This window comes from Podarcis pityusensis, assembly GCF_964106645.2.
Source record: "Podarcis pityusensis genome assembly, chromosome: 1".
In the NCBI taxonomy this organism is placed as follows: domain Eukaryota; kingdom Metazoa; phylum Chordata; class Lepidosauria; order Squamata; family Lacertidae; genus Podarcis; species Podarcis pityusensis.
In genome coordinates, this window is record NC_138028.1 from 131077896 (window position 1) to 131093662 (window position 15767).

Genomic DNA, 15767 nt, shown 5'->3' on the forward strand with positions numbered 1-15767 from the left:
GTATCCCAGCTAGAACTTCCATCTGCTCCTCCTCTAACCAGTGGCCTCAAAGGCACCCTACCCATAGACCTTCCAGTCCAACCCCTGCAGTGCTTGTCAGGTGAATCTACTCTCAGAAATAAATAGAAAATCCTTTTGTTTCCTCTGACCAGAGGCCATTTCCCGAGTGTTATTTTAGGGCTGTTGGCATCCGTCTGTCTCGAGATACAATGGAGTGCATGTCCTGGGGCGGAGTCAAATTGCTGTCTTAGCAGCATCAAACTGGGAGGGGTGGCTAACACCCCAGAGGACAGGATCACACTTCAAAACGACCTTGACAGATTAGAGAACTGGGCCAAAACAAACAAGATGAATTTTAACAGGGAGAAATGTAAAGTATTGCACTTGGGCAAGAAAAAGGAGAGGCACAAATACAAGATGGGTGACACCTGGCTTGAGAGCAGTACATGTGAAAAGGATCTAGGAGTCTTGGTTGACCACAAACTTGACATGAGCCAACAGTGTGACGCGGCAGCTAAAAAAGCCAATGCAATTCTGGGCTGCATCAATAGGAGTATAGCATCTAGATCAAGGGAAGTAATAGTGCCACTGTATTCTGCTCTGGTCAGACCTCACCTGGAGTACTGTGTCCAGTTCTGGGCACCACAGTTCAAGAAGGACACTGACAAACTGGAACGTGTCCAGAGGAGGGCAACCAAAATGGTCAAAGGCCTGGAAACGATGCCTTATGAGGAACGGCTAAGAGAGCTGGGCATGTTTAGCCTGGAGAAGAGGAGGTTAAGGGGTGATATGATAGCCATGTTCAAATATATAAAAGGATGTCACATAGAGGAGGGAGAAAGGTTGTTTTCTGCTGCTCCAGAGAAGCGGACACGGAGCAATGGATCCAAACTACAAGAAAGAAGATTCCACCTAAACATTAGGAAGAACTTCCTGACAGTAAGAGCTGTTCGACAGTGGAATTTGCTGCCAAGGAGTGTGGTGGAGTCTCCTTCTTTGGAGGTCTTTAAGCAGAGGCTTGACAACCATATGTCAGGAGTGCTCTGATGGTGTTTCCTGCTTGGCAGGGGGTTGGACTCGATGGCCCTTGTGGTCTCTTCCAACTCTATGATTCTATGATTCTAAAGTGACCTCTCCGAGGCACAAGCCTTGGGCAGTGTGTATGGAGGTTCTGGTCTCCCCAGACAACAAGACCCCCCTCTTGGTCCTGCTGATATGGCCCAAAGGAAATGGTCTTGCTGGTATGGTCCAAATAGAGCGGTGTGTTAGGCACAGGCAAGAGTTTCCAGAAAGAAGCGTACAAGGTGTCATCCAACCATCTTAGGGACTCCACTTAGGATTTGTGTAGGGTTTCCTCCTTAGCCTTTTCTTCTCCCAAAGTTATCCCGCAAGGCAGCGGAGGTTTAGGGTCGGCGTTTTCCTTCTCCTAGATGGGCTACCTGCCCAGGCTGATGAGTCCCATCTGCTTTAAATGCTGATGAAGCCCGACAAAGGTTGGTCCCAACAGAAACAGTAGCAGGTGCAGTTATGGGTTTGATGGTGCTCCTACACACCTCTTCATTTTTGTTCCATGTAATTTGCAAGCCACTTTAGTTTTACCAAAACACAGATCGCATCTACAGATGGCAACATTTAAGTATAAGTTTTGCTGTTGATGTTGCTGCTGTGTCGTCGTTGTCGTCGCCTTCCCCCCCTATTACTGGGTGACCTTTTGAATTAATGTTCTTTCTCACAAAATGCTTCAAATACCATTGTGTTCTCAGTTAGCTGCTGTGACATCTACTGATATGGGAGACCTAATTAACCAAAAGAATTCCCAGTTGCTGAATTTAGCTAGCAATCTGCTTAGGACTCTGTCCAGCAGATGTTTTTCCTGCATTAGAAGTCTGGGGACTTTGTAGACCTCCCTGCTCTTTAATCCTCAAAGTAAATATCAACACATTTGAGATGTGGAAACTGGCTCTTCAGCACAGAAATGAAATGTTACCATGGCCACCGCTTTTAGGTCTTGCATGTAAGAAATCCATCGTGGGAGCAACAAAGTAGATTCACAGAACAGCAAGTTCATCTTAAGCCTGCCTCAAAATTAAAAAGGAAACAAAGAAAAGATGATGTCACTGGGATGAGTAATAATCAGCTCTTCTCATCGCCTGGGCAAGTCAGCATAGATACAGAAATATTGTCTCTGTGTACATTAGTAAGGTGATAATAATAATAATAATAATTTTATGATTTATACCCCGCCCCTCTGGCTGGGTTTCCCCAGCTGCTCTGGACAGCTTTCAGATTATATAAAACATAATTGACAAATTAAATTGATAATTTTTTTCTTGTATACAATCGCACATTCCAAATTCAATTGATGGCTCCAATTTTCATTTGTTACTAACTGTTTTATTAAAACATTTCTAACCTGCTCATATCAACCGATCTCAGGCCAGGATATGGTCATCATATATAACCATAAAGCAATAATCATGGTATAAAATCAAACAATCAGCCAAAACAATATAGGCACTGAGGAGAAATCAACAAGCATGTTCTTTTAAATTAAAGATGCAGCAACGGCATGACTTGACACTGGGTTGAAACCAGGGTCATTTACAAGTGAGCTTCCAAAGAGAAGCCCTTTCATTATCAGGGTGCAACAGCGGAGAAAGACCAAGCTAATCCATACCAGTGTAATCTTTCATCCTATGGGCCTCCTGTCCTTATATCTGCCCTTCATGATCCAACAAAAGCTGGGGTGGGACAGAGGTGGCGGCTGTTTCTCATCTTAAATAAGCTTATACCTCGAATGCGTAGAATGCTATTGTTGGTGGCATTTGTCAGACTCTGGAGATAACGGAGCAGTGCGCCTTTGAGGGTGAAGTCAAACCGTTGAAGAGTTATGGCGCCTGCTGTTACTGTAATAATAATAATAATAATAATAATAATAATAATAATTTATTATTTGTACCCCACCCATCTGGCTGGGTTTCCCCAGCCACTCTGGGCGGCTTCCACAGAGACAAAAAATACACTAAAATGTCACACATTAAAAACTTCCCTGAACAGGGTTGCCTTAAGATGTCTTCTGAATGTCAGGTAGTTGTTTATCGCTTTGACATCTGATGGGAGGGCGTTCCACAGGGCGGGCGCCACTACCGAGAAGGCCCTCTGCCTGGTTCCCTGTAGCTTTGCTTCTCGCAATCAGGGAACTGCCAGAAGGCCCTCGGTGCTGGACCTCAGCGCCCAGGCAGAATGATGGGGGTGGAGACGCTCCTTCAGGTATACTGGGCCGAGGCCGTTTAGGGCTTTAAAGGTCAGCACCAGCACTTTGAATTGTGCTTGGAAACGTACTGGGAGCCAATGTAGGTCTTTCAAGACCTAGAGAGGCCAATATGGGAGAGACATGTTTTGTTGCAGCTGGGGCAGAGGGTAGCTTCCGGTCGTGCTGATGCAGGCGTACATTGACGATTCAATTCTTGGCCCTCCTCTCAGCAGGCATCCCTCCTCTGGTCACTGCTATGGGGGCACAACCTGTCTGCCTGTCTCCAGGCACTGTGATTATCTGAAGGGGTTATTACACAGTGGGCTGAATGTTGCCCACCTTCATGTCGTTTTTGCAGCCATCTTTGTAGCGCAGAGTTGGTCTGCCGATGGGCCTGGTGCCCGAAGCCCGAACCCATAGACCACGTCCTTGGGGATCCTGCCATCTTCCATTCTGTGGACGTGACCAAGCATAATTTGGTGTGTGTGTGTTAGGTGATAAATGTAAGACAGCTTTTCCCCAACCTAGTTCCTTACAGCTGTTTTAGACTACAACACCCCCCAGCCCGTACAGCTCTATAATGTCAAGGCTGATGGGAGTTGTAGTTCAACAATAGCTAGGGGCATTAGATTGGGAACGACTGGTGGTAAGTTGCTCTTTAAACTGCTGTGGCGCAGGTCAAATCCGTGTCCAGGGCAGCTGTTTACCAGCTCCATCTGGTACGCAGGCTGAGACCCTATCTGCCCACAGACTGTCTCGCCAGAGTGGTGCGTGCTCTAGTTATCTCTCGCTTGGACTACTGCAATGGGCACTACGTGGGGCTACCTTTGAAGGTGACCCGGAAGCTACAATTAATCCAGAATGTGGCAGCTAGACTGGTGACTGGGAGCGGCCACCGAGACCATATAACACCAGTATTGAAAGACCTACATTGGCTCCCAGTATGTTTCCGAGCACAATTCAAAGTGTTGGTGCTGACCTTTAAAGCCCTAAACGGCCTTGGTCCAGTATATCTGAAGGAGCGTCTCCACGCCCATCGTTCTACCCAGACACTGAGGTCCAGCACCGAGGGCCTTCTGGCGGTTCCCTCACTGCGAGAAGCCAGGTTACAGGGAACCAGGCAGAGGGCCTTTTCGGTAGTGGCCCCTCCCTGTGGAACGCCCTCCCACCAGATGTCAAAGAGAATAACAACTACCAGGCTTTTAGAAGACATCTGAAGGCCACCCTGTTTAGGGAAGCTTTTAATGTTTGATTTATTACAGTATTTTAATTTTTTTTTGGAAGCCGCCCAGAGTGGCTGGGGAAGCCCAGCCAGATGGACGGGGTATAAATAATAAATTATTATTATTATTACCACTGATTTGTATTCCTGTAGCCAGATGTGGAGCTCCAGAACTTGGACCACTTCTTGTTCTCGGGGTGTTGTTGTTAAAGCTAGCATCAGAAATTGGTGGGGAGTGTATCTCATATATCTACATTATTTTTTCTCAAGTACAGTACACTGCTGGCTTTCCCGTGAGGATGACTCTTCCTTCTTCATTTTTTTTTTTTTTTTTTAAATCCTGGTGGCAAGTCACATAAAAGAAAATCCCTTCCTGCTTTCGTATGCGCACCTCGTAGGCACAATGCATTTGGAATATTGCCTTTCCCTTGTAGACAGAATACTAATGGCTTTAGAGCTATAGCTGCCTTCGTAGTGCCTTACAAACTTCTGTCTGTGTCACCAAAACACTGTACAGGATGGCACGAGGCCACAGTGTTTGTAACTTGATATTCCCCTCTCTCTCTCTCTTTTAATGCAGTTTTGAAACAGCAATTCTGAAATATTTAACATATTAAATAGGCAGCAGATTTGTTCATCTTTTCCGAGTCTCTTCTCTGCTCATTGAATTGGCAATTTTGGCTGCAAGGACACTGTTTCCCCCATCAGTTTCTGACAATCCTCCCATACCTGAGGAATAATACTTCTATCTCTGGGTATTTTGAGGTGTCGTGTTCTTTTCAAAGGAATCGCACAAGAAATTCTCTTAAAAAGAAGAGCTTTTGTTTCTGTTTATACTTGCTGGGAATTGTGGCCCAGTCACCACCTTTGCCTACTCAACAGCTCACATCCCTTTCTAGAGTACCCTCTTCCCATCAGCATCATATGATACTTCTGGATCCTGAGAGCCAGTGTGGTGTAGTGGTTAAGAGCAGTGGACTCGTAATCTGGTGAACTGGGTTCGATTCCCCGCTCCTCCACATGCAGCTGCTGGGTGACCTTGGGCTAGTCACACTTCTCTGAAGTCTCTCAGCCCCACTCACCTCACAGAGGGTTTGTGATTGGGGAGGAAGGGAAAGGAGAATGTTATCCGCTTTGAGACTCCTTCGGGTAGTGATAAAGCGGGATATCAAATCCAAACTCCGCTGCTTCTTCTTCTTCTTCTTCTTCTTCTTCTTCTTCTTCTTCTTCTTCTTCTTCTTCTGGGCACTATTGGAAGTTAATTATTGGTGCTGCTTACACTTCATTCATGTCTGCACAGCCATGTGATTGTGTTGATCGTGAAAAGTTACCTGATCACATTCTCCCTGAGAGCAATTGGGAACAATGGACAGTATATGCCCCCATGGTCAAAACCTATACAGGCAATATAGACCACAGCTGGAGTTCAATTCTGCTGCTCTCTTTTGGTTCCAGCCATGTTCATGCACCAGCCTGTCATTCAGAAACCTAATGTTCCTCAGATATTTTAATTTTCCATTTTACAATATTTCAACAACAAAAACTAAATCTAAACAAATTCAACCTCCATTTTCTTCCCCTCTGGGGTTCCTTATCTTACTGCATAACCAATTCAAACCTATTTACACATTTAACCTTTTTACTCCCTTTAAGTTTTATCTTACTGCTCGTGTTTATGTCAATCCTTCTAGCGTTTTTTAATTCATATATTCAACAAATTTTCCCCATTCTATTAAAAAACGTCTCTCGTTTTGATCTCTTATTCTTCCGTTAAGTTTTGCCATCTCTGCATATTCTATCAGTTTTAATTGCCAGTCGTCTTTCAATGGGACTGATGCTTCTTTCCATCTTTGGGCAGCAGAAATCTAATGTTGCTCATCAGACTTCTGTCTAATGCTGTTGCTCTCAGTTCCCTTTCCTTCTGTCCTTCTAACTTGACCAGTAACAGAACGGCTGCCAGATGAAGAGACCTGTTCACTATGGCTACTAAAGGCAGTCAGTTCCTTCCACTGTTTCAGGGCTGCCTTCCACAGATGATTGACACCTTTCCACACCTGAAGCAACAGAGTGCTGTTGCACCTGAAGGACAGAACTCCATCCTATTGCCTGCAATAGTCGGACCCAGCTTACACTTATGAACTTCAACACACGAGTATATATATTCGTGATCTCTGAATCATACCAACTGTAGCAGTGTACCATATTTTCTGAAGGCATTCTCTGCTTCCAATAAACCAGGCATGGCCAAACTTGGCCCTCCAGCTGTTTGGGGACTACAGTTCCCATCATCCCTGACCACTGGGCCTGTTAGCTAGGGATGATGGGAGTTGTAGTCCCAAACAGTTGGAGGGCCAAGTTTGGCCATGCCTGCGGTACACTTAGTAACATGAATCATGGAAAGAGGGAAGGAGATGGGGGATAAGGTAATACTATGGGCTGAAGTCATACCTGTTCATACTTGGAGCAGTTCGGTTGAAATCAGTGAGATTGAGGTGGTCATGATTACCTCAAGTCCTATTAATGTCATTGGATCAAACCCTTTGAATTCTTGCGAAATATGAGAAAGGGGGTGTGATGCGTTTTCAGACGTTTGCCTACTTTTCTGCTCTAGTGTAAAGCTAAATGGGAAATCTTTTTAAGGATTTCGTAAAAGACAAAAAAAAAAGTTTTAAAGATCCAACCTGGCGCCAAAGATTGCTTATTTAGTAGAGCAGGTGTTGTGAACAACTTTACACAGCTCTGCTGTGAAGCCAAAAAAAGCAGGAAAAAATAATTTTCTTCTAAATTTACTAACCACTTATTAGTTTATAATCACATTTGAACTTACCAGTTTCTCGCAACAACAGAAACTGTACCGCCAGGCAGCAATGATTTTCCATATTGTTTGATTGGCGGTTATTGAAATTAAAATTGTCATTTCTAAAAATAAAGCTTTTTTCTTCTACGCAAAAGAACCAGTATCAGATTCGAAGAGACAGCAGAGGTAAATTATGTAGCTGCTGCATTCCTTTTTATTATGTAACTTGTGTTGATATATGTTATTATGTTTGCTTTCCCCCCTATCATAATATAAAAACCCCCCAGCAATAATATATTCTTTTTTAAAAAAATCTATAAATGCTAAATCAAATACTAGACCCCGGGCCTACTTAGATGAAACTCTAAGGAAATGAATGCAGGTAGAACAAAAGTATGTTATGGAACATAGCCAGGATTTTCGGGACAGTCTAGAAGCAATGAGGCATTCATTGAATATCTATGCTTTAGTCAAGAAAGCTGTCTTCTCAGCTGCTCTTAGATTCAGACCTTTTCAGAATTGGTTTGAAGGCCATTTTACACTATGCATTCGATTATACTTGTAAAGTTGCATGATACAGTTATATTCACATTCACTTTTCTCTGTTTAGGTTTTGACATCTATTAGTTGTCTGAACCTATAAAGCTGTAGATCTACAGTATCTGTGTGTAGTTTGTGATCTCCTTGTGTTCATGGAAGGGATGTATTCTGAATATTCTGCCAAAGTGCAAGCTTGATCCTTCAGAGGGGAATGTGTGTAGATCTGAAGAATCTCCCCCAAATCCTCCTCTTCTAATGAGCTCTCAAACAAACAAAAACGGGGAGCAGATATTTTCTATGTATTGTTTTCCACTTCCATCTTGAAGAGGAGGGAGGTAGAAGCCAGTGGTATTCCTGCTCTTAAGGAGGGAAGTGTTCTTCACTTCTTCCATTCTCTTTCTGTTTTCTGATCGGGTTTCTCAGTTGTTTCTTCTATCCCATTCCTTGTGTGGAACAAGCACTACGTTTGGTAGCATATATAGAAAGCAGGGCTTTCCCTGAACAAGAGGTCCATATCTGAAGAAAGTCCGGTGAAAGGAGTAGAGCCACTGAAAACATCTGCATGGACTTGATTTGTTGTTGTTATTTAGTCGTGTCCGACTCTTCGTGACCCCATGGACCAGAGCACGCCAGGCACTCCTGTCTTCCACTGCCTCCCACAGTTTGGTCAAACTCATGCTGGTAGCTTCGAGAACACTGCCCAACCATCTCGTCCTCTGTCGTCCCCTTCTCCTTGTGCCCTCCATCTTTCCCAACATCAGGGTCTTTTCCAGGGAGTCTTCTCTTCTCATGAGGTGGCCAAAGTATTGGAGCCTCAGCTTCACGATCTCTCCTTCCAGTGAGCACTCAGGGCCGATTTCCTTCAGAATGGATAGGTTTGATCTTCTTGCAGTCCATGGGATTCTCAAGAGTCTCCTCCAGCACCATAAACCAAAAGCATCAATTCTTTGGCGATCAGTCTTCTTTATGGTCCAGCTCTCACTTCCATACATCACTACTGGGAAAACCATCGCTTTAACTATACGGACCTTTGTTGGCAAGGTGATGTCTCTGCTTTTTAAGATGCTGTCTAGGTTTGTCATCGCTTTTCTCCCAAGAAACAGGCGTCTTTTAATTTTGTGACTGCTGTCACTATGTGCAGTAATCGTGGAGCCCAAGACTTTATCGGGGAGAGAATTGTTTTTCCATGTCTGCTAGCAAAGAGAGAAGTAGCACTTAAGACTAACCAGCTATGAAGAACCTGTGGTCCTTCATATGTTATTGGAGTACATCTCTCAGCAGCCTCATGGTCAATGTTTCCTGATCATTAAAAAAATGATGATGATTTGATTTGATTTGGTCAGGTCCCCCAGTTTCTCAGTTGCTGTATAAAAAGCAGCAGGGCCCTCAAAAACATGTTCAAGGACTTAAATGGTGGTACATTTAACAAAAAATCTGCAACTGGCTAAACATTGCAGCAAACAAAAGAAGCAGCCAGTCCCCCAGTTCATATGTATGTACTTATGTGTGTGCATGCACACACACAGAGATGCACTCTTAGCATGGGCAACGCGAGATATTTTGTTGCCTCAGGTGCAACAGGAAATATACATACAAATACGTATTTTGGCACCCGAGGTTGAATAAAAAACAACAGATGTGCATCTCCCTCTCCCTGGCAGTAAAAATGCAACAATAATAAACTGAGCAACGTTCTGCCCTTTCATAATGCTCAGTGATGCACAAGGCAGCGGAGGTGACCAGAGCATAGATTACTGAATCCAGGTTATCCATGATCTGACAGAGTCATAATTGTACCCATAGTCAAAGTATGTAGAAGGCTCTCCACATCACCTAGGCTGATGCAGGAAGACTTCCAAAGGCCTACTCTTTCAGACCCCATCTGTAGCAGACTGCATTTGCACGTAATGGTGTCTGTCTTGTCCAGGCATAGGCAAACTTGGCCCTCCAGATGTTTCGAGACTACAATTCCCATCATCCCTGACCACTGGTCCTGTTAGCTAGGGATGATGGGAGTTGTAGTCCCAAAACATCTGGAGGGCCGAGTTTGCCTATGCCTGATCTTGTCTATATACTGTACACATTTTTTCTTTACGGTAAGACTGTTTCAGGCTGCAGCGAACACTTGTGGGACACTCTGTGGTACTGTGTTGCCTTTTAGGGGCTAATTTTTTTGGTGTGCTATAGTCTCACTGCTTGAATTCATTAGTAACTTGAGTTCTATCAGATTGCCGTGAAACCCAAGATCTCAGTGTTGGTCACTGGAGAAATGCCAATATTGAAGAGGAAAATATAGTTCAGCCAACATGCTTGAGGCCATGGAGAGCCTACTTAATGAATAAAAGAACGTTCTCTAGACAGATGGGAAACGGGATTTTTAAAATCACCTGAAGATTATGTCGATAAATATGAAATGTGCTTATTGGATACATTTTGGGGCATGTAGTTTTATGTAAAGTTATCTACAAGGGTTCAGTAGGCAGAAGGTAGTATTTAAACTGAGGGAGATGTTGTCTCACATCTATTGCATCTCGATTCTAATTCCTAGTTCTATGGAAATCAAAGATAAATGCTTTCTGTTAAATAGATGGCATTAGGAATGAATGGCAAACGAAATATGAAATATTCAGCATGTATTGAGCTACACAAATAATTAATTCCTAAAATGTCATATCATTTCATCAATGGCATTTGTTTTCCTTGCTGAACTAAATCGGTGCTATATGTTTCCAATGTTGTGATTCTTGCTTTAAGTAAAAAATAAATAAATTGTAATTTGGCAGTCCGCAGAGGAGGGCACCCCAATGTCCTCTGGTCAGAGATATATTGGTTAAAAAATCCTTATTCATATGTATTTTCCATATCATTTGCATTCCCTCATTTAAAATCCTGTATTGCATGGTCAAATTTTCAAAGAAACAGTCCTACATGCAAATCTGAGTCAGAAAAAGCAGCATAATGCATATAACTAAATAAGAAGATAAAACATTCCAACTGCAGGCATTAGTCTTGGTTATAAAAGTTGCAGTTCTAATCCATAATGCTTAGTGGGTTTTCAGCATAGGAGGTGTGTGTGTGTGTGTGTGTGTGTGTGTGTGTGTGTGTGTATATATATATATGCACAATTGAAAACCATTATTTGCAGGACCTTTTATGTCACTACCATATGCAGGTTACTTGTTCGTAATGAAAAAGAGTATTGAGTTTTTGCAAAGTGGTTTTCCTAAAGTAGATTATTTTTGTTGTTCATCCAATGTAGTATCATTTAGTTTGATGCTGTCTACGCATAACGTTTATTTTAGAGGTAAAGAGAATGCAGCTTAGGCTGTGCATGATGTGTAGGAGCTTTTATTGATGAGACCAAGATATGGTTTGGTGGTTCCTTGTGTTAGCTTGGAGGCTGCCAAAGGATTACTTACACACAAGCTGTCCCTGGGGAAAGAAGACCCTTCAGCTCCTTCGAAATTTATGCTAATAATAGTTTAGCACTGAAAACTCCATTCATTTAACATCTTGAGAAATCTCTAGCATGCATTACTCATGTGTCTTGGAAAAATTAAGCTCCAAGTGTATGGAAAATTAGTTAATTCATACTCTGAGGAATGTTTAGTTACATATCAGCTTTATTTTAGGAGTTGTGCTCCGAGCCCCAAAACCCGTCCCTCATGGAAATAAAGACACAGTGGAGATAGAATTTAGTTTAAATGTTAATGGGCAAATTTTGGCCACAACTTTATTGAATACACAAATGTGACTGGTATTGACTTAGGCATTGGTATCAAAACGATATCTGGCTCCTGTCCCACCCTGTAGGAACCCTGTAAGGGTGAACAACCAGCAGGGGGATCTCCGTCAGTGTATATTGACTGGTGCTCACCCCTGGAGTTCCCGGGGGTCCTGGCATGGCCCTAGCCCCTCTCCAGGCTTCAGACGAGATCCAGACCCCCGGATTCCTTTAACGGAATACCCTATTCATTGGAAGGGCAGGTGATGGCCGTGCCTCCCCTCCCCACATTCCCCTAAACCAATGCCTAACTGCCAAACCTTACAAAGCTGTGACAATTGCGAAGAGGTAGGCAAAAACCAAGTGGCCACAGCCAATCTGCCACATTGGGAAAAAATCCTACCCAGCCCCCATTCCAAAACAGGCGACCAACCGAAGTCCAAAGCAAGGCCAAACACGACCTAATTAACGGGTGGGCGGGCGGGTGTTCGGCAGGCAAAGCAAAAGGAGGTCCCTACGTCGCGCTGCCTAATAGTTGCTCATCGAGGTCCCCCAGGGCCACCCCAATAACTCACACTTCACACATCAATTTTTGTTTAAGGTTTTTGGCATGAATTTGGCCACAACTTTATTTAAATACACACACATGAATGGTTGCTTAGGCATTGGTTACGGCTATCTGTCCTTGCCCAGGGACAGAACGACTTCCGGATTCCAGCGGAAGCCAGTCAGGGAGAACCATATTGGGGAGAAATGAAGCTGGACATCAGTCCCTCATCTCTCACCCTCATGCCCCCTGGGGCTTGCACGGCCCAAGTCCGATGCCAGGGACTAGGACGAAAGGGATGGCAAGCCCCTGGATTCCTTTAACAGAATTCCCTTTCAGCACCACCATTGGAGGGGTTGGCACTTACTCCTCCTCCAACCAATTTTAACCAATGCCTAACCGCCAACCTTACAAGTTGTGACGAGTTGCTACGCAGTAAGCAAAAAACAAATGGCAACAGCCAATCAGCCAAATGGACAAAATTCCTACCAGGCCCCTGCCCCAAGGCAGATGACCCCATGACAGGCATAGCAAGGTCAGAAGACAATGAACCCCCCCCCCTTTTCAGGGAGGGTGGGCAGGTGATCCGGTGCACGCAGCCCAAGAGAAGGCCCCAGGCTGCGAGCCCTGTATTTAAGACCTCTGACCCCTCCCATACTTTAGCAACATAAGATTCTCCCCAGCAACACTCCTTGCCCAATCACAGCATGTGGCCAATTTGCCCGACAACAGTGGGGTGGCCTTTTTGGCCCCAACCGCAACACGTGCTCTCTATTATGGAGAACATGCTATACCCCCAACCTTTGCCACGATGCCAGTTGCCTAAAAGCCAGTGGCATAACTGTGGCACCACTGGCTTGGAGTTGGGCAAGCCCAACCCACAAGCCAGTTGGGGAGGGGTTTCAGGGGCCGAGCACAACATGGACCCTCTGTTAGGAGGATCCAACTTGTAGCAGAAGCACATTATACTGTACTTGTTTAAATCATGTGGGTTTGGGTTTATGCCCACTTTCCCTCCTGTTTCTAAGCCTACTTTAATCTCACCTCTCCTGATTAGGTTTGGCAAGAAAAAAGAAGAGAAAGGTGCCAAAGGTGATCAGAAGGGAAACTCCAAGCATGGCACCCTCAGAGAAGAGGACCTGGAAAAGATGAAGGAGGAGAGGGAGAGGTGAGTCTGAGCGACAGGTATATGTTGTCCTGTGTTCACTGAAGATGGCCAAGAAGCCAGAGCAGATACAGCTTCCATAGCACCCCAGTCATCCTGCAACCAGTGCGTCAGTCATTCCTCTCTTCCATGTTGTTTAGCTCTCCTCAGTCTTTTGCCAGACTCTTGAGCCACCGCAAGCCTCACTTTGTTTCGCTACACACTGGTTTTGTTTGTTTGTTTGTTTATTATTATATTTTTACTGAGTTTCCATTTTATAATATTTAAACACATCCTCATTATCCACCTAACTTATTTTGCTCTTACGAGCTTTGACTCCCCTTCCTCCCGCCTCTTGGTTTTCAGAGTTAAACTTGATATCATAGCATTTATGCATTCTCCAACTTACGTTTCACTCATTCAAAATGTCACAATTTTTGAATAAATATAGAAAGGTAAGAACAATTATCATTGTAAGTCTTCTCACAACCCTGCTAGTGTTGTTAATTGCTCACAATGGTCCTTCAAATATTGTATAAGTTTCCTCCAGTGTTTTTGGAATACTTGATTGTGCTGGTCGTTTCCCTATCAGCTTCAACATTTCCTCAAAGTCCATCATCTTCATCTGCCACTCTCCTTTCGTTGGTATTTCTTGTTGTTTCCAATAATAATAATAATAATAATAATAATAATAATTATTATTATTATTATTATTATTATTATTATTTTATTATTATTATTATTATTATTATTATTATTATTATTATTATTATTTATAACCTGCCCATCTGGCTGGGTTTCCCCAGCCACTCTAGGCTAAAAGGATTCTTGCTGCAGTTGTTGTATACATAAATATTTTTTTTCTCCCTTTGGTATCTCTTCCCCCACTGTAACCAATGAAAATGCTTCCGGTTCTTTTTAACAAATGTGTTTTTATACATTTTCTTTAACTCATTATGTATCATTTCCCAGTAAGCTTTTACCTCTTTACATGTCCACCACACACTACAGCAGGCTTCCTCAACCTCGGCCCTCCAGATGTTTTGAGACTACAATTCCCATCATCCTTGACCACTGGTTCTGTTAGCTAGGGATCATGGGAGTTGTAGTCCCAAAACAGCTGGAGGGCCGAGGTTGAGGAAGCCTGCACTACACACTGCCTTTGTTTCCTTGCATCCATTATTAGCACATTTCACGGTACGAGTGACAAAGCCAGTGCTTGATGCCTAACATCCATGGAAAAGGGGAAGACTTCTTCTCACTCTCAGGTCCCCTGTTCATTTCTGTCAACCCACATCGTGAACCATCACTGTGCAGCCATCTCTAGGTTGGACGCTCTGGCATTTCAACCCAAAGCGGGCAGCGGGGGAGTAATTTGGAGATGGTTGGGAAGCACGCTGAGTAGTGGTACCTCTATGTTCCCTTCCCCCAGAACAGCCAGAAACAAACTAGTTAAGGGTTCTGTACAGAAACAGCATGGCCAAAGTTGATGGTTTCAGGCAAATACCTGCTTGCAGGTCAATCATTCTGGACAGATTATTTTGGCTCTCAAACAGCACGAGTTGGCTAGGTTCTTCATTGAGATTCTTCCTTGACTGCAGCTGGAATTTACCTTCCTTAACTCTGGCCCTAACCAGACAGTCATGTCTGAACCCTGTGTGCAATCAACATCCTCTTTGCAAATCACTAGAGCAGGCATAGGCAACCTCGACGCTCCAGATGTTTTGAGACTACAGTGGTGCCTCGCAAGACGAAATTAATCCGTTCCGCGAGTGTCTTCGTCTAGCGGTTTTTTCGTCTTGCGAAGCAACCCTATTAGCGGCTTAACGGATTAGCGCTATTAGCGGTTTAGCGGCTATTAAAGGCTTATCGGCTTAGCGGATTAGCTGCTAAAAGGCTATTAAAGGCTTAGCGGCTTAGATAAAGGGGGGGGGAAGCGGAAAAAAAATCTCAAGACTCGCAAGACATTTTCGTCTTGCGAAGCAAGCCCATAGGGAAATTCGTCCTGTGAAGCAACTCAAAAACGGAAAACCCTTTCGTCTAGCGGGTTTTCCGTCTTGCGAGGCATTCGTCTTGCGGGGCACCACTGTACAATTCCCATCATCCCTGACCACTGGTCCTGCTAGCTAGGGATCATGGGAGTTGTAGTCCCAAAACATCTGGAGGACCGAGTTTGCTTATGTGCCTGCACTAGAGTCTGTCCTGCTACAGCTGTACCTAGGATTTCCTTGAACCTGCCAAAAGTGAGTTCTCCCCCAACCCTTTGCACTGGCCTGCTTAGCTTCCGTCTCTGAAAGATAATTAGTCTAAACTAATGGGTGGAGATAAGGGGTGGGTTTGTGGATTTAATTAAAGACCCATCTCTTCCTTCATAATTCAAGCTGTATCTGTTTCCGCACTAAAAGAGGGGGGGGGAGGGAGACAGATCCCAAGTACAGGTAAATACTTAAAACCTCCTCAGGTGTTCCTCGTCACACAATTGCATTCATGCAAGCAGGTGGAACTTTGTCACATCACTTTTTATGTGTTGTGATGGTAAC

General features: G+C 43.9%; 1 protein-coding gene across 2 annotated transcripts in view; it reads left to right on the forward strand.

Annotated features, from left to right (window-relative positions):
* Positions 1–15767, forward strand: part of PARD3B (par-3 family cell polarity regulator beta) — a 599449-nt gene that overhangs the window by 378124 nt on the left and 205558 nt on the right. For both annotated transcript variants that reach the window (XM_081015796.1, XM_081015795.1), the window contains one exon: positions 13141–13251. In XM_081015796.1, the coding sequence (XP_080871922.1) occupies positions 13141–13251 (111 nt within the window). The remainder of the gene's footprint in view (positions 1–13140; positions 13252–15767) is intronic.